General features: G+C 38.5%; 1 protein-coding gene and 1 non-coding gene across 15 annotated transcripts in view; both read left to right on the forward strand.

The window, feature by feature from the left end:
• The first annotated feature begins 589 nt into the window (after positions 1 to 589).
• Positions 590 to 24,569, forward strand: part of LOC127413822 (LIM domain-binding protein 1-A-like) — a 28,123-nt gene continuing 4,143 nt past the window's right edge. The window contains exons 1-10 of one of the 14 annotated variants that reach the window (XM_051651249.1): positions 590 to 651; positions 899 to 938; positions 4,749 to 4,846; positions 20,150 to 20,252; positions 20,512 to 20,556; positions 21,953 to 22,028; positions 22,198 to 22,303; positions 22,512 to 22,684; positions 23,120 to 23,242; positions 23,378 to 23,461. In XM_051651249.1, coding sequence (XP_051507209.1) covers positions 4,819 to 4,846; positions 20,150 to 20,252; positions 20,512 to 20,556; positions 21,953 to 22,028; positions 22,198 to 22,303; positions 22,512 to 22,684; positions 23,120 to 23,242; positions 23,378 to 23,461 — 738 coding nt within the window. In that variant the 5' untranslated portion in view covers positions 590 to 651; positions 899 to 938; positions 4,749 to 4,818. Of the gene's footprint in view, positions 652 to 898; positions 939 to 4,152; positions 4,847 to 18,603; positions 19,868 to 20,149; positions 20,253 to 20,511; positions 20,557 to 21,952; positions 22,029 to 22,197; positions 22,304 to 22,511; positions 22,685 to 23,119; positions 23,243 to 23,377; positions 23,462 to 24,569 lie in introns of those variants that run through there. The other 13 variants (XM_051651250.1, XM_051651251.1, XM_051651264.1 and 10 more) reach the window with 13 other exon arrangements.
• Positions 22,915 to 23,050, forward strand: LOC127414425 (small nucleolar RNA SNORA13). The gene has a single exon (XR_007892796.1). It is a non-coding gene; the product is annotated as a small nucleolar RNA SNORA13 (small nucleolar RNA).

Consider the following 24,569-nt stretch of genomic DNA (forward strand, 5'->3'; position numbering starts at 1 on the left):
GCTTTTGCCATTCTGAGAGACTGCCAAAGCTAAACTAATGAATCTCTCATTTGGCAATGCCATATTAAACCCTTGACTTTCAGCCAATCTGACACGGACCCTTTGCTTTTTTTCACATGGAGTCTGCAAGTATTCCTTTCCAAATACTGATTTGTGACCCATTTAACCTCTTCTCAAATAATATTTGCATTAAACTGTGTCTGTCCTTGTAGCAGGTCACAGGTGACTGGGCTCTTGGGGCACAGAACCAGCAGAGTTAATTGAATACAAGGCGCCTGCCTGCCTGCTTACATGCCTGCCTGAGTGGAACTGTGTATTTCCAGTGAGTGAGAGACAGAATAATGCTGTGCCTTGTGTGCCCCGGCAAGCTATCACTGCTCTGCCGTTGCCATGGTGACAGTGTCCTCGCTGGGTACAGCGGGCTGGAGAAGTTGCTCTGGCTCTGCGTCATATTTATTCCAGTGGATCTGTGTGCTCTCTCCCTCCTCCTTTTGCTCTTTCTCTCTCTCTCTCTCTCTCTTTCTCTCTCTGCAACCCCCCCCCCTCTCTCTCTCTCTCTCTCTGTCCATGCTTTTTAGGGCTAATTGACCCAGCTCTAGATCATCAATACACAGAGCTTTGACTGCCACAAACGGCGCAGACCCTGAAGAGGTAAAATATACTGAGGCAATTGTTACTAAACAATGTGGAACAATGTTAACTTGATTACATTAGTTTGTATGTGGTTTGATTGAACTGGAGCAGTTTTACTGTAACAAAGTAAAGCTGTTTGGTACTGTGATATTGTAATGTGTTGATGCACCTTTTAAAAATGTATTTTTGTGCTATTGTTTTCACGCAGTTAATTGGATTAGCAGTTGATTATAGATCTTGCTTCTCTGCGTTTGTTTCTCGACAGCACGCCAGCAGCAGGAACATCACTGTGACTGCGAGTAAAGGTGAGTGTGTGTCAGCACACTCAGGTAAACATCTAGTCCTCAACAATGGTCTCACACTGCCATGTGTCACCCTGATGGAGAGAGTGTGCAGGAGAAACAGAGGAGGGATCATCTTTGTTTTCAGCTGAGCTGTGAGTCGGGAATGTGTGAACGTGTGACTGAAAAATCGGGAGTGAGGGACCTGATTGTGCAGTCTGTGGTGGAGAGCGTCTCCTGAGGCTCAGAGCTTCAAAGCCAATCTGTGGCTCTGAAAACAAAAAGCCATTTCCCTCAAAGCCTCAAGAGCATCGCGAAGAAACCTCTCAATGTGAAATTATCCTTCATGGAGTGGCTCTCTTTGTTCTTTGCTCACTGTATTTAGACCGCAGCTCTTCTTTGGCTGAGGAAAGTAAATCAAATAAGGTATTCATTAATGGCACACAAAAGTAAATGGTTAGAGAAAGCTGAGGGTTTGTTTTCTGTGTCCAAGATTGAAAAAAATTTTCTCATTTTCCAGTAAAAATATCTGCATGTCCTTAAATCAGTTTACTTGAGAGAGTAAAATGCTTATAATGTTTTTATTTTCTTAACCCATTAATGAATTTCTTTTTTTTTTTTTTTTCTTTTATTTTAAGCATAAATCTTACAAAATGTTGTGAGGTTTTTGCTTAAAAAAAAAAAAAAAAAAAAATTTGCCAATGTGGTAAGAATAATAAACTTAAAGGAATGTTCTGGGATTAATGCAAAGTTTAGCTCAATTGACAGCATTTGTGGCTCTTACAATGGAAGTGGATGGGGCCAGATCATAAACATTATAATACACACTGTTTCAGAAGTTTAGCCACAAGACGTAAACATTATAAGTGTTAAATTGATTTTAGTGTGATAAAATCAGGGATTTACTGCCATTACAGCGTGTACCAGATTACCATGGTTTACTGGCGTTATGTTGTCATGACAGCAAATTTGTGATATTGGATATATCCTAACTTTACAAAGATAAAGTCAGTAAGTGGTTTTGTCACAATAAAATCATGTTAACATGTATAATATTAACATCTTGTGGCTATACTTTTGAAACAATGAATATTTAATGTTAATGAACAGGCCCCATTTACTTCCATTGTGAGTACCTGACTGTAACCGCAATTTTTGCTTTTTTAAAGAAACAAGGGAAAAATAGGAATTATTATTATTTTATTTTTTTTGTAATCAACATTATGCTACCAACACTGTTGATTGAGCTTATGTAACTTGTATGAAACCAGGAACATTCCTTTAATTTAAGGTATATTAAAGATATTTTAGTCTTAATATCTTACACTTTTGCTTCTCAAGTAAATGTATGTTGTTTTATGCGAGTTCTTTTTAGTTTTTTACCGGTATACAAGAAAAAAAAAACACTTACGATTGTTTTGTTTTTTTTGCCTGGGTGATTTTACATTTGATTGACTGATCTTTCGTGTATGTAAAGGGAAGACTTACATGGCAAGTGTTTTTTCTGTGTCAGCATATTGATTTTGAGTGACAGGTGACATGTAACCCGGTGCTCTGTTCCCCTAGACACACTGGATATGTAGTCTGTGAAATCAAAAGGTTGTACTTAACCTTTGAGAGTGCCCTCTCTATGCTCTGGAATTATCAGAAGGCTTGACAGGGGACGTAATGGACCAGTGGTGTGTAAGATTTGGTAGTTAGAAGCACAGCCCACTGGAGGGAGAGTCTTTGAGAAGGGAGTGCTGAGGAAAGTGAGGGATGCGTTGGATCGATCGCAGGGCTGACACAGAGCGGGTGCCATGTGGACAGGGACCTCTCTATGTCTGCTGGGACTAAGAGAAATCCAATGAGTCTCTGGCTTTGAGCTGGCAAAACAAGAAGGGAGGAAGGGACGAGTGTGCGCTTAAAGACAAAGCACAATTGTAGATTTCTTTCTATTGATAAATAGACAATAAAGTCTATATTCAAGGTGACCTATTGGTTTTTGTGTCCCATGGATTGCTGTACCACTTTTAAAGGCTGGTTTCTGGAAGAAATTAGACACCCCATAGCACTCTCCTTACTAAGCTGTTTCTCCAATGTCCCAGTTCTCCAGGTAGGTTTTGCATTTTTAATCTAAACTGTCTGTAACTATTAACACCACCATTTTCTTGTCAGTACGAATAAATGGAAGTTATTACACTTTCAAAAAAGGTTTTACCATGGTTTTTTTGTATATGTACAGTGGAAATACATTGTATTCTTAGTATCTTGGAGTACAATGTAATCCTCGTGTTATGTTGGGGTCTATTTTAAAGGAATGTTCTGGGTTCAGTTCAACTCCAGCTCAATCTAAAGCATTTGTTGCTTCATGTTGATTACAACAAAAAATAACTGATTCAATCCCTTGTTTATTCAAAAAAAAGAAAACGGTTACAGTAAGGAACTTATAGAACTTAGAACAGTTTTTATCACACTAAAATCTTGATGTGTACATTGTGTGGCTATACTTTTAAAACAGTGTGTATTTGAATGTTTATGTAATGGCCCAATTTACTTCCTTTGTAAGTGCCTTACTGTAAACCACAATTTATTTATTTTTTTATAAACAAGGGACGAAATTATTTTTTGTGGTAATCAACATTATGCTACAGATGCTGTCCATTGAGCCTAAATTGTACTTCCATTAATAGTTTGAAAATATACTTAACAGTATCAGACTGATACCTCATGATGTTTCCTTATCTTATGAGAACTGATTCTAAACAAAATTTTAACTTTAAATCACATCAAATGCCCTCCATTATAATATTTACATTACTTATGTTTGGGGTCTCAGAGACCCCAGGTATAAAACGTGTTGAAATGCAATACAATTTTACATGCCAAGATTATCTAACTGATGCTCTGATGTCACATTTCTGTAAAGCACATGCCTACTTTGTAGTAAAATAGAGTGATAAAGCCTCAGTAATATCTGCCTACTGGATTAGGCCAGAGGAACTTATTAAAACAATTTGAAGGGAAAATAAGAGGTTAATTTCAAAATTACTATTATTATCTTTACATGTACATCAGTGGGATAAAAAATAAATAAATAAACAGCAAAGTCAATCTCAACAAAACTTTAGGGGTAAATGCCATATGCATATGCTTAATATTCAGTACTACTGCATTTCCATCTGATACCATTATTGTACCATAGTACCCCTACAGTACTTAGATATAAAAGAGATAAAATAAATGTAGGACAATGGAGAGGTTTCTGAAATGAACAGAACAAGCAGAAAGGAGAAGAATGGCAGTATAAGTAGGAAAAGAGAGATCAGTCATGCAGCAGATGTGTGTCTCACTCTGGCAGGGGTGAGCTGTGCAGCAGACCCCAGGGAGCGTCAGGAGGGCAGGCTGTACAGTACGTGTGTCTGTGTGTGTTTATGCTGTGTGTCATAGCTCCACTAGGCAGTAATGACTTTATGCCTCTGGGCTAGCAGCACAAGGCAAAAATAGGCAATACATCTACAGAAGAAAAAAAGAGCAGCATCACATGGCCAGTGTGCTCTAAAATCTGCCACACAGGTCACTTTAACAATGTTGGCTCTTGCTCCAACCCTCCCTCTCTCTGATCCAATCCTCTGTGTCACACACAGACACACACACACTCTCTCTCACGCTCATATTTTCTCCCTCCCACAAGTATTGCAATTTGCATATTAATGAACCTGAGAGCAGAGTCAAGCAGAAGAATAATTCCTACTTCCTGCTTTGTGCAGAGGTCTTGTTTCTACATTTTATTTTTTTTGTGCCCTCCCTCTGCTCACTCCCCACCCCTTTCTGCCTGTTTCTATTTCTCAGTAGAAGCCCATGCGAACAGTGCGTGGACTGAACAACACCATTTCATTACGAGCAGTGCCAAACATGTGAGAAGATGTCTGTTGGAGGCTGTGCTTGCCCAGGTAAGAGCTCTAATTTCTTCTGCATGGAGAGGTTCAGGCAGGAGTTGCGAAAGAGCATGATGTTTGTGTGGGAATGAAAATGTTGAGGGCTACCTGGAACATTTCACATCTCTCATGCTCCACTAATCTGGAGCCACTTAGGTCATATGTTGCATTGTACACTGTATCCATAGTGTGTTTATTTATTTCATCTGAAAAGGTTTGAAAGTGTTAATTAAATCAGAAGAAAGAGGAACCATAGCATTGCTGTATGGATATATTTGTTGAAATGTTTTAGAAATTCATTTGTATGTAATGGCAGTTGTTTGAACAAGATATTTGTATGTGAGCTTTGAGCAGTAACTTCCTGGACGTTACTGTGACCTGAATAGCTTCTCTGACTGGTTTATATAGTTGTCCCGAGCACTTTCCTTGTCATGTGACGTCAGCCCTTGTTCACACATCTTAAAGTATTTTGCATAGAGAAACTAGTAAAAGCTTTGTTTGAGCAAGACATTATGGTGTGGTTTTAAAGTGATATTTTACCCAAAAATAAGATTTCTGTCATCATTTAATCACCCTCATATTGTTCTAAACCGACATGACTTTCTTCTGTGGCACACAAAAGAGAATAACATAATTAGTCACTATTCACTTTCATTGTATGGGAAATCAGATGCAATAAAAATAAATGGTGACTTAGATTAACATACTGCCTTACATTTCCTACTGTGTTCCACAAAAGAAAAAAAGGCATACAGGTTTGGAACAACAATAGGATGAGGAAATTATGACATAATTGTAATTTTAGTGTGAACCATCCCTTTAAGAAAAACTTTGTTTTCCTTCCCATACCATGTTCTGAAAACAATTTTAGGTTTGGATGTTCATTTGTGCCAATGGCAGGGAATAATAAGGTTTGTTTCTGTAAAAACTTCTGCCTAACACTAATTCAAGTTGTTTGCAATGTCAAACTTTTCTCATGCTGTGGGCATTTGAAATCAAATACTATATTGTCAGGCATGCATTGACATTTTTGGCAGCTGTTCTTAAACTTTTCTTCTAACTAATTTATGTCAGAGGAGTTGTGCAATCAGTCACATGCATAATTCACTCTGTGCATTTGTTTTGTACCAAAAGGCTTTAGTTGTTTGATGAAAAACATTGAGTATTGGGCATCACAGTTTCTTTTTTGCAGCAAGGAAAGGTGGGATGATATATTCATTAAAAATGTGTTAGCACCCCTGAAGTGTTTAAACCAAGTGATGCTCTCAAATCTGTAAATGCAATTTTGATCTTTGTGGTCTGATCAATCGCAACAGGACATTTCATGAGACTGTTAATTGGCCATATAATTTAAATTATATTAGCCATGTTGTGCAAAACATTTAAACGGATAGGTAACCCAGAAATTAGAATTCTGTCATCATCACCTCCCTCATGTTGTCCAATCCAACACCGTTTGACTTTCCTTATTCCTTGGAACCCAAAAGAAGATGTTTGGAAGAATCTTAGCCTTGTTAGTCACAATTCCCTTTCATTGCATCTTTTTTCCATACATTGAAAGTGAATGGTGACTGAGGCTAACATTATGCCTAACATCTCCTTTTGTGTGAAAATGTTTATTTTTGGATGAACCATCCCTTTAAAGGGAAAGTTCACCCAAAAATGAAAATTCTCTCATCATTTACTCACCCTCATACCATTCCAGGTGGATATGACTTTCTTTCGCACCAAATGTGATCATATCACTTTAAAAGCATTATTTTAACCACTGGAGTTGTATGGATAACTATTATGCTGACTGTCTGTGATTTTTGGAGCTTCAAAGGTCTGATCACCATCCACTTGAATTTTAAGGACCTACTGAGCTGAGATATGTTTCTATTTTTCTTCAAATGCTGAAGAAAGAAAGTCATATACAGTACATTTGGGATGGCATGAGGGTGAGTAAATGATAAGAGAATTTTCATTTTTGGGTGAACTATCCCTTTAAGAGTGACAGGGCACAATACAAAGCTGGTTCCTGTTATTTTGCCATTTCTATTCTTTTGGCACAATATCCAAATCTTCAGCAAAATGAACTGTGGAGATCATGGTTTCTTAAGTCAGAAGTTTAAAATACTGCCAGACCTGTGGGTCCAATAATGAATATAGCTATCTAAGGGTGGTCAAGAATGCACTGAGATGATTACACCTCACTCCTCTGAAAGATCTGACACAGCCCATATTGACTTTGCTGTGGAGACCAATGTGCGCCAGCACCTAAATAGAGAGGTTTAATTTACTGTACACCGCTAGACAAGGCACCCTTGTTTCTGACCCAGTCTTTTCCTCCATCTCTCTCACAAGTTAGTCTCTGGATCACTTAAATACTTTTCTAATAGAGTCCATATGTTCAATTTACATGAATTTCCAAGTAGCCTCTACCAAACTTCATGTATGTTGTGGAAAGATAATCACAATTACAAGGTACATAATGTCTACCCTCTTCCTCATTGAGATAAAGATTAAAAACAGGATTTTAGACGAAAGGTATCAAGGCAAGTTTGGACCAGGTTGGGGCTTTTTTTGGTGCCATAAACACAAGCAAGCAGTTTCTTCAGGTTTAATCTCGGCACAACAGCCCTCCACGAAAGCCTCTCTGGCAACCCCACCGATAAACAAGCCAAAATTTGGCACATAACATTTGTTTAAAATCAAGTCGCAAGGGTGCATTTTTATGAGCATAGTCATGGAAATTTCCACAGACGTGTCCTATCTGATTGCTTTCCTTTTTTGTGGAGAGAGGCGGGAAAAAGGGAGTAGAGAAGAAAGAACATGAGAGAGCGAGACTGAAAGCGAGACGGCTCTTTCTTGCTGGGTTCATCTGCTTTTGTGTAGAGTCCCTCTGTGCTGTTTCATAAAAGGCAGAGGAGCTCCATAAAACCTGCTTACGATGTTCACCTCTTTCAGAAACATGACACAACCTCCCTCCCTATCATTGCTTCCAGCACACGCCCCTCCCCTTGACATAGGTTCCGTTTGAAGTCTGGTTTGTTTACATTCCTTTGCTCATGTGGGTTGCACGTACAGTGGGCAGCAGCGATCTTCCCTCATGGATTCACTGAAATTGCTGAGCATAGATTACTTGCTTTTAACTGCCTCTTTTATAGCTTTGTTTGAGCAAGATAACAACCCATACCGAAGCTTTTAAATGTGAGCTATTTACATGATAATAAATCATGGAAATCTCTGCTGGTGCTAAAAGCTCCATCCACCCACTCCTCCTCACATCCACAGGCACTCAACATCAGCATGTGCTCTGTTGCCTCATGCAGAATGTCACATGGCCCCTTGATTAGAAGGAAATTTCTTCTAGCAAAGCTAAAATAGCAACCTCAAAGCTAGCCTGTTTCAAGTTGCACAACGGCCATGGGAGCCCAGAGCAAGGGTAGGGTGTGTCAAGTCAAGAGTAGCTGCACAGATTTACCGTTTCTCTGCTGGATTGGCAATGCCTGTGCAGACAAATTGTGTTTTGCATGAGTGTGTGTGTGCTTGTGTGTGCGCGCAACATCCCCCCTCTCCACTCGTTGCTCCGGAGTCTCACAGATCTGTCTCATTACACAGAGCTGGAACAAAATGGCTTCCTGTGCACAAAATCAGCTCCCCTCAACTTGTCAGCCACTAGCAGCATTTAGACGGTAATGTTAGTGCTCATTATGTCACGTGTCAGTGATGGTGAGGAAATATTAGATGAGAGCTGACATTTGCCAGCTGCACAACTCCGACACAGCAAGAAACAATGCCATGTCTAAACTAAAAGGACACGTATGTGATTTTACTACCTGAGTGAAAGTTGATTTACTGAGTGAAATGCTGTAATTGATCATGATTAAAGGAATGTTCCAGATTCGATACAAGTTGAGCTCAATCAACAGCATTTGTGGCATTATGTTGATTACTACTAAAAATAATTACAACTTGCCCCCCATTATAAAAAAAGAGAAAAAATCAAGGTTACAATAAGGCTAACAATGGAAGTGAATTGGGCCAGTCCATAAACGCTGAAATACACATTTTTTCAAAAGAATAAACACCATATTTAGACATTGTATTTGTTAACATGATTTTAGAGTGATAAAATCGCTTATTAACCTTAACTGTGTAAAGTTATACTGTAAACGATTTTATCACACTAAATCATGTTAACATGTTTAATGTTTACGTCTCATGGCTCTACCTTTAAACCAGTGTGTCTTTTAATGTTTATGGACTATCTCCGTTCCCTTACATTGTAAGTGTCTTGCAATGAAGTTTTTTTTTTTTTTTTGTGGTAAACATTATGCTACAAATGCTGTCAATTCAGCTTAACTTGTACTGAATCCAGGACGTTCCTTTAAAGGGTAGTATTGTAATTTGGCCCTAATGAATTAAATATATTAGCAATTGCCAATAAAATAACCTAGAAGAAAATTGTATTGATCAGATTTTGCTCTTTTCTTAGCTAAGGGGACTGTATGGAGTTCTCAGTGTTTCATTTTGATATCAACTTTGTATCAAAATTCCTTTGGAGAAAAACAAATAGACAAAAATGTGACAATCATTGACATACATTTAAAGTATAGAGCCATACATTTAATGTGGATAGCATAGCTAAGATAATTTGATTTTGGAAGAATTTGTTGAGACATGTTTGAATCCAAGGAGGAAGATGGGAATCAGCAGTTTGCTTCCCAATGATTTCCAACTCGGTGGCTCCTGCCCTGAGACCACAATAAACTCCCATGATCCAACCCTGACAGATGCTGTTACCAAGGAAAAGTCTGATTACAACAGACCCTACACTTGCTCGCCTTGTACCTAAAGTCTGTATTTTATGTAGAGAACACCTAAAGTGTCTGAGCTGATTTATACCCAATGACAGCGAATGTGTTTTTCCTCTGTGTGCTTTACTGCTTATTGATTTTTCTCTGCATTCTATTTGAGTATTACTCCTGCTGGTGTTTGAGGTTTGACACTTATATTTGATGGCAAAGAGCATTGGACAACAAAGTGAACAAACACCACAGTTTAAAATCAGAGTGTAGGAAGACATTTTAAATTGTGTCAGAGTGAGTCATGCCTAAAGCTAGGTCAGATGTTGGTTGGTCAAAACATAGAAGTAGAGGACTTCATCCCTCGTTCCAAAAATGCTGTTTATTCAAATATTAGCTTTTTCACAGGACAAATTACTTTAGATTTCTGTATTGAACTATACATTCCCATACAAATGTGAACATTTCCTGCAAATCAGGTTTCAAGACTGATAGATAGTCAGTATCAGATCTAAATGTATAAACCAAAAAACTGCATGTGTTGATAGAAAGCTTAAAGGAATGTTCTGGGTGATGAGTTAATAATACAAATTAAGCTCAACAGAAAGCATTTGTGACATAATGTTGATTAACACAAATAAGTAATTTCGACTCATCCTACATTTATTGACAAAAGCAAAAAAACAAAACCAAATTGCAGTTATATGAATGGGAATGGTCCATAAACATTATAATTCACATTGTTTCAAAAGCAAAGCTACAAGATATAAACATCATACATGTTAACATAATTTTGTGATAAAATCACTTAGTAACCTCATCTGTGTAAAGTTATATCCAATATTACAACTTTGTTGCCATGACAACATAATGCTGGTAAACCCTGTAAGTAATATATCACACTAAAATCATGTAGTACAGAGATTTTATCACAGTAAAATCATGCTAACACGTATTTACTTCTTGTGGCTATACTTTTGAAACTGTGTATTTTAATGTTTATTAACTAGCCCAATTCACTTCCATTGTAAGTGCCTTACTTCATCACGATTTTTGATTCCATAAAGACCTTATGTTGGTTTTTACAATAAAACCTACGAGTGGAACTAACATTTTAAGATTTCATTTTTGCACTGTTACCACTTATTACCTCAAGTTTTTCCTCATTAAAAAAGTTTTACTCCTAAAGAAATTATAAAAAAATTTGAAACATTATTTTGAAAAATCATGAGCACTTGCATGAGATGAAGGCTCCAATCATATCAGTAACCTTATAAAAGCTGTTTTACTTTACATGGATAGGATCCCCTCATGGGGGCTGCTATATTAGGATCACATGACCAGCCAAATTCTATTACTCACTTAATCTCTGTAACCACCCTTTTATTGGACACTTTCACTTATAGATTAAGTAATGGCTGACTGTGAATAGTGAATTTCTGCAATGGCACTGATAAGTGATAACTGATGAGTTTGAATGATGCTGCATCCATGAACCTAGGTGTCAGTGTAAGTATTTTTTTTTTGCTGAGTGCACCTTTAAAATCACATTATCTTTGCTTTTTTTTTAATTTATTTTTTTACCTTTAATTTAGTTTTGAAATATGAATGTTAACATAAATAAAGTATTAGCCAACATACAAGCATTAAAATACTTTATATAGAAAATAAAGTAAAATTAATAAAGAAGAAAAGTAAAACTAAATACAGCACAAATGTAAACATGCAGTCCTGATTTGGTCTATGGTTTGAGTAAACAGATTTCATTAAACATGTATGTGTTGCAAGTAAATCCTGAACATTTCTCTGAGTGGGGACAGACATTAGATATGAATTGTTCTGCAGTCAGTCCTCCACAGTAGTTTGTATGGCCCTCACATATGTTGTCTGTCGCCAGAGCATTATCGCACTCTGCCAGCCGTGTAGCTGCGAGCAGCCTGGGTGAGCAAGAGGCACATAGCTCCTCCTATGCTTGTGTTTGGGTGAGATGAGGCAGTGGCATAACAAAGAGCCCCTGGAGCACTGGGAGGCAAGCAGAGGCCTCATCAGGGAAAGAGATTTTGTCAGCCACCATGGCTGAGTGGAGGAAGAAGTTTTCCCCACAGAAGCAATTCGTCTTTTAAACTAGAGGACTTAAAATGACAACAGATTCACTGCTGCAGATAAAGGACATACATAACGCTCCATAAAGCTTCTAAAATTGCAACAGCCCCTAGTGGAAGTTTAGCTATAATCGTTTTCTTGTTCAGCATGTCTTTTGAGAGAGTTGTCTTTTGATTGAACAGAGTTGCATATTAGATCCATAATAAGTCTACAGTCTCCCAGTAAATATTCCCATGTTTATATACCTGCCTTATCTCACACTTTAATTTATATATATTATATAATTTATATAAACATTGGCCACCTTAACACTCATTTCTAATTGTGAATGTTGGCTCATGGCTGGGCTGCAGTGCTGTGAATTCTTATGGCATCGGGTTTATGCATGTTCACTCTTGAAGCGCTCTTCATCAACAGTAAGCCTTTCTACTCGCCGCGGGAGTTTTCCTCGTTCATTCTGGTGAGTGTTTATATCTCGCCACAAGTGTATGTGAACGCAGCATTGCAACAACTGGCTGATCACATCACAAACATGGAGCAACAACACCCGGACTCACTTATTATTATTCTGGGAGACATGCCCAACCAGAGACAGAAGTATACTGGACCACTGCTACACCACTGTAAAGTATGCATATCGCTCTGTCCCACGTGCAGCTTTAGGACTCTCTGATCAATGTCTGGCTCATCTTCTCCCGACCTACAAGCAGAAACTAAATTTAGCTAAGCCTGGAGTAAGGACTGTAAAGAGATGGACCAATAAAGCAGAGCTGGAACTACAAGCCTGCTTTGACTGCACTGATTGGAGTGTTTTTGAGGCTGCAGCCACAGACCTGGACGAGCTCACAGATACTGTGACATCATATATCGGTTTCTGTGAGGATAGGTGCATCCCTAATAGGAAATTTTTATCATTCAATAATGATAATCCTTGGTTTACAGGAAAACTGAGACAGCTTTGTCATGCCAAAGAGGATGCTTACAGAAGTGGGGATAAAATATTGTACAACCAGGCCAGGAACACACAGACTAAGGAAATCAGAGTGGCTAAAAGAAGCTACTCTGAAAAGCTGAAAACCAGTTTTCAGCCAACGATCCTGCATCTGTATTGAAAGGCCTGAAAAGCATCACCAAGTAAAAGACACCTCATCCTCACTCAGTAGAGAGTCAATTAATGGTTGATGAACTGAATGTTTTTTACTGGAGGTTATAAAAGCCCAGTCTCATACCCCTCCCCCACTCTAATCCCTCCCCCGCTCTAATCTTCACTTCACACACACACACCAACACCTCCTGGAACCCCCTCCTGCTACTCAGTCTGCACTTATGATCTGTGAGGAGGATGTGTGCCGGGTCTTTCGGAAAAAAAAGACATGGACAGCTTCAGGCCCAGACGGTGTTTCACCTGCCTGCCTGAATGTCTGTGCTGACCAACTGGTCCCCATTTTCATGCAGATCTTCAATAGATCACTGGAGCAGTGTGAAGTTCCCTACTGCTTCAAATGCTCCACCATCATTTCGGTCCCCAAAACAACCAAAATCACAGGACTTAATGACTACAGACCTGTTACGCTCACGTCTGTGGTCATGAAGTCCTTTGAGAGACTGGTTTTGGCCTACCTGAAGAACATCACTGGACTCCTGCTGGACCCTCTTCAGTTTGCTTACCAAGCAAACAGGTCTGTGGATGATGCTGTCAATATGGGACTGCATTATATCCTGCAACACCTCGACAGACCTGGGACTTATGCAAGGATCCTATTTGTGGACTTCAGTTCAGCCTTCAATACCATCATGCCTGATCTTCTCTCAACCAAACTGACCCAGCTGTCCGTGCCCACCCCAATCTGTTGATGGATCACAAGCTTTCTGACAGATAGGCAGCAGCTAGTGAGACTGGGGAAACTCACATCCGGGACCCTCACTATTAGCACTATTAGTGCTCTTCAGGGATGCGTTTTCTCTCCATTGTCTTTTCCCTATACACGAATGACTGCACTGCAAAAGACCCCACTGACAAGCTCCTGAAGTTTGCAGATGACACCACGGTCATCGGCCTCATCCGTGACAGTGACGAGACTGCATACAGATGGGAGGTTGATCAGCTGGCATTCCGGTGCTGTCACAACAACCTTGAGCTGAACATGCTCAAAACAGTGGAGATGATAGTGGACTTCAGGAGAAAACTGCTGACACAGTTCTACTCGGCCGTCATTGAGTCTGTCCTGTGTACATCTATAACTGGCTGGTTTGGTTCAGCCACCAAATCAGACAGAAGGAAACTACAATGGACAGTCAGGATTGCTGAGAGGTTATTGGTGCCCTCCTGCCCACCCTCCAAGACCTGTACGTCTCCAGAGTGAGGAAACATGCAGGTAGAATCACTCTGGACCCCACACACCCTGCCCTCTCCCTCTTTGAACTGAACCCTCTGGCCAGGGCTACAGAGCACTGAGCACCAGGACATCCAGGCACAACAACAGTTTTTACCCTCAGGCCGTTTTCCTCATGAACAATTAAACTGCCTCAGGACTCCCCCATAGTGCAATAATGTAAATACATATCTCATGTACATATGTAAATTCACATATTTAATTCAATAACTGTACATACCCCTACCTTGCACATACATTACCACTTGCACATGTACATACGCCATTCTGTTATATGTACTATTATTTGTATATCTATTTATACTCTTACCTTGTTTTATATTCTGTGTCTCACTGTAATGTTCTGTGTGCACTTGTTTCTCCTACCACCCAAAAAATTCCTTGGCAATAAAGCTCATTCTGGTTAATTGACACCAGGGGGCAATGCTGCTCCAATCTTCGAGAGTGTGTGTAAAGAGGCCTAACCCATCACACTGTTTACATGTGACCCTCAGCCAGTTGAGAATGCATTATGTGCTGATTCATTTCACACCCAATTTAATATAACCACAGACTCTTTTGAAAAGCACAGTATTCTTGCCATGAATTGTTATGCTTTGTCTTTCTCTGGAATATTATGTCTACATAAAGCTAACAGATCACAGATACCAAACCTAATCAACTTATTGAATAGACTTAACTATTATTGTGAAATGCAAAGTAAGTTTGAAATTAACAGTCTTTGAGATAAAGCTTTTTTATTTCAGTGTTTGTTATTTTTCCATTACAGTTTTAGAATTTCATTTTGTTTACAATTATATTGCCCACGTCAAGCTCTATTTCAACTCTGTTCTGGGGGTACATTTTCGATTGGGTGTTTTAGTTTGACCCTCTATAGTATATATTTTTTCATCTTCGCCTTTTCACCAAAGTAAAACCTTTTTTATCCACGCACAACTTTCAAACTGTCATTCATGCTTTGGTAACATCTCGTTTAGATTAAAATAAGATTATTGTAATTCACTTTACTATGGTGTCTCTCAGTCTTCCCTCTCTCGTCTACAGCTGGTACAAAATGCAGCTGCCAGACTTATCACGGGGACTTGCAAGTACGAGCCAGTTACACCAATTCTAATTGCTTTGCACTGGCTTCCTGTCAAGTACAGAATTGACTATAAAATTGTACTGTTTGTTTACAAAGCACTACATAATTTGGCCCCTAAATATCTGTCAGACTTGCTTCAGCCATATACTCTGTCTAGAACTCTGAGATCTTCAGATTTTGGTTTACTCTCTCTGCCTAGATCTAGACTAAAAAAATGTGGTGATCGAGCATTTGTAGTCGCTGGGCTGAAACTATGGAATAGTCTACCTCTACATATTAGATTAGCTCCCTCAATTTCAACCTTCAAGTCTGCTCTAAAGACATATATATTCTCTTTGGCTTTGAATACTCTTTAATTATTGTGACCTGTTTTATCTTCTTATTATTGTATTTTTATCTACTCTGTATGTTTTATTTTCTTGCAATAACCATTTTACCTTGTACAGCACTTTGGTCAACCATGGTTGGAAATGTGCTTTATAAATAAATATTGATTGATTGAAGAATATGAATATATATATATATATTTATTTATTTTTTGATCTGTATTACGAAAAGCATGCTGGCCTTACTCTGTCAAAATATAATGAAAGTATTGATATCTTATGAGTTCTCATCAATTCTGTTCAGCATGAGAGAATAGCATCTTTATTTGTTACCACACAACTGGGGGCAGCAGATTTTGTTTCCGCAACACTGTGTTATAACTGCGCCAAGATACAGGGACAGTCCTCTGGGGTAGGGTGAGTTTAGTTCTGAACCTGATCTAATCCACTTGCATGTAATTGTTAAGTGAACCCGAAGACTTAGGGTCAATCAGCTCACTAGGTCAGTAGTCGGGGCACTGACCAGAGAGTCGGACATTTCTAGGGCTGTCTCAATCGCAAAATTGTTCCAGGGCACTGAAACGTTTGCTCCCTAAAAATTCCCAGAATGCACCGTAAAAACCAGGGTGCATGTTTGCTAACTATGATACCTTACTTAAAACGTTGTCATGTCTTCTGAAGTCTTTCAAGTTGTTAGAAGACAAACACAAGTGTAAAACTATGAACCCAAAGGCTTATTTTCTCTTTAAAAGAGATGTAGTTTGTAATGTCTTTCATCCATAATGACCATGAAAGGGAAACAATCTTTTAAAAATTAGAGTTGTTAGAAGAATGTATTCTTGATTAAAGATGCACTCAGTATTTTTGTTTTGTTTGTGTCATTTTGGACTTACACTGACACCTACCTAGGGTCATGGATGCAACATCATTCAAAATCAAGTTTTCAGTTACCGATGCCATTGTAGAACGTCCCTATTCACAGTCAGCCATGATTAATTTGATCCATAAGTGAAAGTGTCATATAACAGGGATTAAGCGAGTTGTATTCAGCTGGTCATGCGATCTTAACATGGCAGCCCCCATGAGGGGACTTTCACCACTAGACTACTACACCACTCTTTTTGGGAGAGAAGAGTTCAGAATAAAACAAATGGCTTTATTGATTCTAGCAGATTATTAAAGGCATTTTGTTAACAAAACAATTTATACATACTGTAAACGGTACATTTAAGCAACATAACATGACATGAGCTAGACTGTTGTTATAAATTAATACAAGCACGGCTGTGAATCAAATCGGTCATGTCTGTGTACTACAGGTTATCATAGGTGTTAAAACAATACGTATTATTAAAAGAATTACCAGGTTCCATACAAGTTAAGCTCAATCAACAGCATTTGTGGCACAATGTTGATAACCACAAAAATATTTTTGCCCCTGCTTTTCTTTAAGAAAAGAAAAAAATTGGTTATGAGGCACTTACAATGGAAGTGAATGGGGCCACTTTTGGAGGGTTTAAATGCAGAAATGTGAAGATTATAATTTTATAAAAACAAATTATAATTTTAACATTTATTTTAACATTCTTCTTTTAACATTCTTATGTTAAAATTTGTGTAATATTTGAGCTGTAAATTTGTTCAAATCAGTTGTAAAATTAGATATAACTGTACACAGAAAGGTTGGTAAGCGATTTTACCACTAAATTCATGTTAACATGTAGCCTATAATAATTACGTCATGTGGCTATACTTTTGAAACAGTGTGTATTTTAACGTTTACTGATTTCCTTCCGTTACTTCCATTGTAAGTGCCTTACTGTAACCCAAATTGTAACAATTTTTATTTTATTTTTTAAGAAAATGGTGGACGAGTATAAATTAGTTTTTGCGGTAATCAACATTATGCCACAAATACTGCTGACTGAGCTTAACTTAAACTGAACCCGGAATACTCCTTAGAATACTTACACCAGTAATGCTCTTGTGATATTTAGTGATGATATTCCAAAGATGTCTTTAAACAGCCAAGTTAATCCTGCTCTGTGCCTGCTCAAGATTCTGTGTGAAGGCACAATCATGCTTTGGCCCTAAGCCTAGGGCTTTGGTCCTAGTTTGGCCCTTGTACCATAAGGCAGTTCAGATGCTGCTTTGTTTCTGTGTAAATGAAATGCAACATCAGGGCAGCCTTTAATGTAATTTTGTTGTCACAACAGAGCACATATTTCATTATTTAGTTTCATATTTTCATTCATTTCATATTTCTGTATTAATAATTTTATATTTAAAACATTAATCTCATAACACTTTATGCAATTGTATTGCTGTGTACATGCATTTATACCTGCTCTGAGCAGCATTAAACAGCCTGTGTAAATTCACCTAAATGCCACTTCAGATGCCCCTTTGGTGTCACCTTTGCAGTGTGAAGATGGCTAAAGTCATGCATCAACAGGATCTTCAAAACGTGTGTAGATGCTGAAAATACAGCAACATTTCTGCACTCGTCGTTAAACGCACGTGTTGTTAAAGGACCAAAGAACGGTTGTTTATTTTAACATTTTAGTCTGCTCTGTGGTGGCTAACTGTGTGTCTTTTCTCAGCATTACAACGTTTACAGAGGGCTTTCGACGTGTAAGATTCTTACTAAGTGCAAGAGGAAGATGAAGGCAGTTGAGTATGCCTGGGGGAGGGGTGAGGGTTTCGTTGGAGGGGAATGCGAGGGGTTGATGCTCCAGCAGAGCAGGGGGAGTGTTGAGGGGGTTGCCCGTAGAGAAAGAAGGGCCTGTGCCATTGTTCATATGCAAGAACAAAGGGTCGCACGGGCAATTTTCTTCTTTCCCCCTTGAGCCAGGTTCGAGTTTTACACAATCTACAACTACCAACCCTCCAACTGAATTTTGTACCTGCTTTTTACACAGAGCGATGGTTTTGAAGGGCTAATGCTGATGATGCAATTCACCTCGCTTTAATAACAGCGACCGACAGTCCACTGGGATATTACCAGGAGGTCCGAGGAGAGAGCGGAGAATTCCTTCTTGGTTTTCTGCAGGTGCGGCTCGCGTGAGGCTCGTTGACGCGTGCAGTGCAACATTTTTTTTGTTTTGTTTTGTTTTGTTTTTGCAATATTTCGTCTAAGCCGAAAGTTCGAGAAAATACAATTGAATTGCATCGCTATGGCGATGTTGTTTACTCTGGGATAATCCGCGAACCTGTGCGGGCCTTGCCCGTCTGTTGTTGTGAGTGCAGCCAGGGCTGGCTAAGCTAGGCTATCAAGTTTGTCGCTACAGCAGACAATCAAATATTGAAGCTGGTTCAAAGCTTGTTTGTTAAGATACACAAACGATGTATACTTCAAATGAAGAGCAGCATGTGCTAATAGTGGCACAAGGCGCTTTACTATGAAGTGACTAGTATTTTATGTTTGGCTACACCTCAAATGTAGCTTAGCAACAATGTGCACACCACGAACAGTCGGTGGAAGTTTGCCAGGTTTAAAAGATATTCAATGTACAGGGTACTAACGTAATGTTTAAATATTCATTTCTGTACATTACCTAGATTCTTCTTATGAATCATTAAGTTTTGAAGCTTCAGTTATGCATTATGACCATGTTTGGGTGAACTTGTTACAAATAATCTTAATATGTATTACAATGCAGTATTTTTTTCTTTTGTAATATCATGAGCTAATAATTACTTTGCATTATAATTATTTATGATCAGCATGCGCAGTATACACAATAATAGCCTAATCATTTGTCCAGTGTATGAGTCAGTTAAACAGTTGTAACAATGTTGGGGTGCATTACACATTTGCCTGAATATTGGTAGTTATATCATATTGAGGATCTTTGCTCATGGAAAACCCCACCCAGTTTAAAATCCCTTTGTTTTGGTATTACTGTCATGGGATGCATGACTGTCTTATGTCCAGGTGACCCTTTGCATAAGAGCATCAGTGCAGCCTGGTGGTCTGTGTTGGATGTACACATTGCACTCATCAAGGCTAATAGTGGTTAGATCACCAACAGGGACAGACTAAGTTTTAGCCATAATCATCACGTGTTCATAATTTCTTTACAATTTTTGTTTTCACTTCTTATTTCTATTATTTTGTGATGGGCTAAAAGTACCGAAGGAACTGTTTGTCATCTCAGCATTTGCGCAACACATTACATTGGCCTGTGGAGTGGGAGGTTTCTAGCACTAATAATGTGCCTAAACATATTAGCCTCGGATAGACAGAACATTGATAGAGTGGTGCATCAGACAAGAAGATGGGTAGATCTGTGTGTGTGGCCTTGCAACCTTGTTCCAAAAATTGCAGGAATAAATAGGTACACTTTTCTTCAGATGAAAGTACATTGAACCCCAGTAATTGAAAGGCAACAACAGAAAAGAACACAGTCCATCCTTGGCAATGCCAGACTAATGTCTTTTTTTAATGGCAGTTAGCCTGAATGCATTAGGACGCTAATGGATGTGTTTGTCGGCATGTCTGTATATTCTATGAATGGGCTATAATTACTGTAGGCCTTCATAAAAATATGGTCTGTATGTTGAATGGACACTTGAGTGTTCTCTTTCTCTTATTGTCTTCCTGTCTTTACATATTCTAGGCTGTTCGTCCAAGTCATTCAAGCTGTACTCCCCAAAGGAGCCTCCCAACGGCAGTGCCTTCCCTCCATTTCACCCAGGCGCAATGCTGGATAGAGATGTGGGGTGAGATTTATAACTCATGTTGTGATTATTGGTTCACACAGTTTTGGAGTAGTACTTACTTGATATCTAACTATCCCAAATCTCGTACACAATCTGAATCGCATTGAGCTTTAGAGTACCTTGGGCATACAGTAAGGTACCCTATTAATGGGCAGCCCAATCTGTTCTCACTGTTGATATTTCAAATGAAAGTCACTTGTATGAGAGTTGTCTTCTCACCCATGATATATTAATCTTCGTAATGCTCCTTATATTGCAGACCGACACCAATGTATCCCCCCTCTTACATGGAACCTGGAATAGGGTGAGTGCAATCCATTGAAAAATGGTGTCCTTATTTGGCAATTAATATTTTTCAAAACTGCAATTTGAAAAGATTTATTTTCCAGAACTTTTAAGGCTTGATTACATCTTTGTCTATGGCAGTAAACTATGTGTGCAAGGTCTAAATGCATAGTGAATGTGCTAAATCTGTAAACCTTTAGTCTCTTGCATGAAAGAAAAAAAATATACAAGATTTGCATGTCATAAACCATTGCAATCTTCAGACTCAGTACTGCTTCTCGAAATACTAATTCAATCATAATATCTGTTTTCTTGAGAAAAGTATAAAGAATGAAATAACTGATATACACTCAGTGACCACTTTATTAGGAACACCTGTACACCTAAATATTCATGAGATTATCTAATCAACCAATAGTGTGGCAGCAGTGCATAAAATCATGCAGATACAGATCAGGAGCTTCAGTTAATGTTCACATCAACCATCAGAATGGGGGAAAAATTTGATCTCATTAATTTAGACCATGGTATGATTTTTGGTGCCAGACGGGCTGGTTTGAGTATTTCTGTGACTGCTGATCTCCCAGGATTTTCTCTAGAGTTGTGTCAAAAACAAAAAAAACATCCAGTGAGTGGCAGACAGTTTTGCGTACAGAAACACATTGTTGATGAGAGAGGTCAACGAAGAGCGGCTACAGTAACTCAGATAACCCCTCTGTACAATTGTAGTGAGCAGAATAGCATCTCAGAATGGACAGTCTCGAACCTTGAGGCAAATGGGCTGCAACAGCAGAAGACTACGTTGGGTTCCACTTTTGTCAACCAAGATCAGAAAGCTGAGGCTGCATTTCCATTCACCTCAAGGTTTGACATGGTGTGCATTCTGAGATGCTATTCTGCACACTACAATTGTACAGAGGGGTTATCTGAGTTACCGTAGCCTCTCTGTCAGCTCAAACCAGTCTGGCCATTCTCCGTTGACCTCTCTCATCATCAAGGTGTTTCTGTCCGCAGAACTGCCACTCACTGGGTGTTTGTTGTTTTAGCACCAATCTGGGTAAACTCTAGAGACTGTTGTGCGTGAAAATCCCAGGAGATCAGCAGTTGCAGAAATACTCAAACCTGCCCGTCTGGCACCAACAATCATGCCACGGTTAAAATCACTGAGATCAAGTTTTTTCCCCATTCTGATGGTTGATGTGAACATTAACTGAAGCTCCAGACCCGTATCTGCATGATTTTATGCATTGCAATGCTGCCACACGATTGGCTGATTAGAGAATTGCATGAATAAGTAGGTGTTACAGGTGTGAGTGGTCACTGAGAGTACATGTTTGAACAAAATTGGGCCTGCTCTGTATAACATCATATGATATATATATTTTTTTAATATGTAAATTCATGTTCTGTTACAGGAGGCACACGCTGTATGGAAATCAAACAGACTACAGAATATTTGAGCTGAACAAAAGGCTACAGAATTGGACAGAGGTTAGGAAACTATTTTCAACAAGATTCTGTCTGTAATGGTACAAAATATCAATTTTGCTAGATAAAAACTGTAGTTTATTTGCATGCATGCAAATCATGCAGTCAATTTAAATGTAGCAATTTTAAAAGCTATTATAAAGGTTGTGTGCTGTTTGTGTGCTTTTTTCAGCAGGACTGTGACAATCTATGGTGGGATGCGTTCACTACAGAGTTTTTCGAAGATGATGCCATGCTGACTATTACATTCTGTCTGGAAGATGGACCCAAGCGATATAGTAATATCCTCTCCTATAAAGTCAATTCAATAAATGTAAACTGAAAGTTTAGTTTGCTGTTGACGCCTGCGTCTTATGAACTAATTACATCCAGTGTATTTAAATTTGACTTGAATGACCAAAGAAAGACCTAAACAAAAACAAAAAAAACATGTTCATAGTCTGGAGTTTTCCCTGTAACTGAATCAAAAATACTTCCTGTTTTCAGCCATTGGTAGGACGTTGATCCCCCGATACTTTAGAAGTATTTTTGAGGGTGGGGCCACGGAACTCTTCTATGTGCTAAAACATCCCAAGGAGTCTTTCCACAATAACTTTGTGTCCCTGGACTGCGACCAGTGCACCATGGTTACACAGAATGGCAAACCCATGTTCACACAGGTATCACCTTCCTCTGCTTTTATGGCCTCTTAGTTTTTAGAACTATAGTTCCATAGTACTGAGCCTCTAATACTCAGCTGACTGTATTCAGGCTTTGTATTTGAACTCTGATGCGAATGCCACACTAAAATGCCACAAGATCCATTGGAATGACCATAGTTATACAGTGCACATCATAGTTGCTTGTCAGTTATAAATCCTAACTTTTGTGTAATTTATTGGTTAAAATTTGCCTTTGTGTTGCCTGTTCATTTCCTTTTCAAAGGGAATGTGGTGTCAAAATAGGCATACATCAACTCTTGTTGTGATCTTAAATGGAAATCAAAGTACTTCCATAAAATAAGATTCTCTACAATAAGAACATCTATTAAAGGCCAGCATTTGGAGGAACTGCACTTGTAGTTTTTGAACTGAGAAGTACATTCATATCCTCAGGTCTGTGTGGAGGGCCGGCTATACCTGGAGTTTATGTTTGATGACATGATGCGAATAAAAACGTGGCACTTCAGTATCAGACAGCACAGAGAGGTTGTGCCGAGGAGCATCCTGGCAATGCATGTGAGTTTTGGATATTTATCAATATGATAAATGATAAATTGATAACAAAAAGATCAATACAGTTTGTGTTATGCACCAAGCAAATCGGACGTATTCTATGATTTAAGCTGATTAATTCAACTTTTCCCCCAACAGTCCCAAGACCCTCAAATGCTTGACCAGCTATCAAAAAATATCACAAGATGTGGCTTATCTAACTCGACACTGAACTACCTCCGGGTAAGTTCTTTTAACATCAGTATACAGAAAGAAACAAATTAGAAAACGGATCCAGCTGATAGGGGTAGGGTGGTATGACCAAAATCTTTTATTAAAGTATGATTAATTTTATTTTATGGTAAAGTATACTGTATATTGCAAGATTGTTGCTGGAAGGTAAAAGAAAAATGGTTTATATTTTAATGAAAATTAAATGGGCTACTTAAAATTTAGTTTAAATAAAGTACTTTATCTCTTTTTATTATTTTCTCTACTTGTTTGAAACTTAAATGCAAAACCAAATGCAAATCAGAAGATAATTGTTCTTAACAAACAAATAAGTCTGGCATCAGTGCAAAAGCAGCTTTACATCAACACTTCAGTTAAAACAAAATAATAAATATTGTAAAACTTGTATTATAAATTTGAAAGTTTCGGATTGATGGATAGAAATTCTAAACTCTGCGTTCATTTTGACTGGTTTGGGACACATCCCACTCTCTATTTTTGCTTTAGGTTTTTGTCTCTTTAGTTTGTAAATAGCGTAAAGCATCCTTCCCCACTTTTAGCGCCACATTTGTGTCTACCACGGTGTATATTGTATAGCAATAAAATAGTTTTTTATACATAAACATGGTATATACCATTTTGGAGGTTTCAATTTCTCAATTCCATTATTACTTGAGTAAAGGCCGATTTATACTTCAGAATCGAACCTATGCCGTAGGCAACGCTTAGCTACGGCGGTTACAGCATAGCCAATATGCTGTAGCCTGACGTGCACTTCTCCAAAAATGTAACTGCACGTCGCGCTGAAGCAGACCACCACAATTTTGATTGGTCCGCTTTGTAACCAGAGACCGTTTCCCAGAATGTCAAAAAGAAATCCGAGGTAGTGGCACATTTTCTTGAATATTATTTTAAAATCTGTGCATACTATCCACTGACCGGTGATCGTGTCACATTGTAGTTGGACTTGTTTTGTTTTTCAGGAATGTCTGTTGTTTTTATATTCTGTTTGTGTTTCATGAATTTACAAGCAAAAACATGACGAAAGACATCTGTTTACAGCCTATAAACTCTGTGCTTTTTTCCTGGGGCTTTTACTCAATACATGTTAGGTATGTGA

The sequence above is a fragment of the Myxocyprinus asiaticus genome, chromosome 23 (genome assembly GCF_019703515.2).
Source record: "Myxocyprinus asiaticus isolate MX2 ecotype Aquarium Trade chromosome 23, UBuf_Myxa_2, whole genome shotgun sequence".
Lineage (NCBI taxonomy): Eukaryota > Metazoa > Chordata > Actinopteri > Cypriniformes > Catostomidae > Myxocyprinus > Myxocyprinus asiaticus.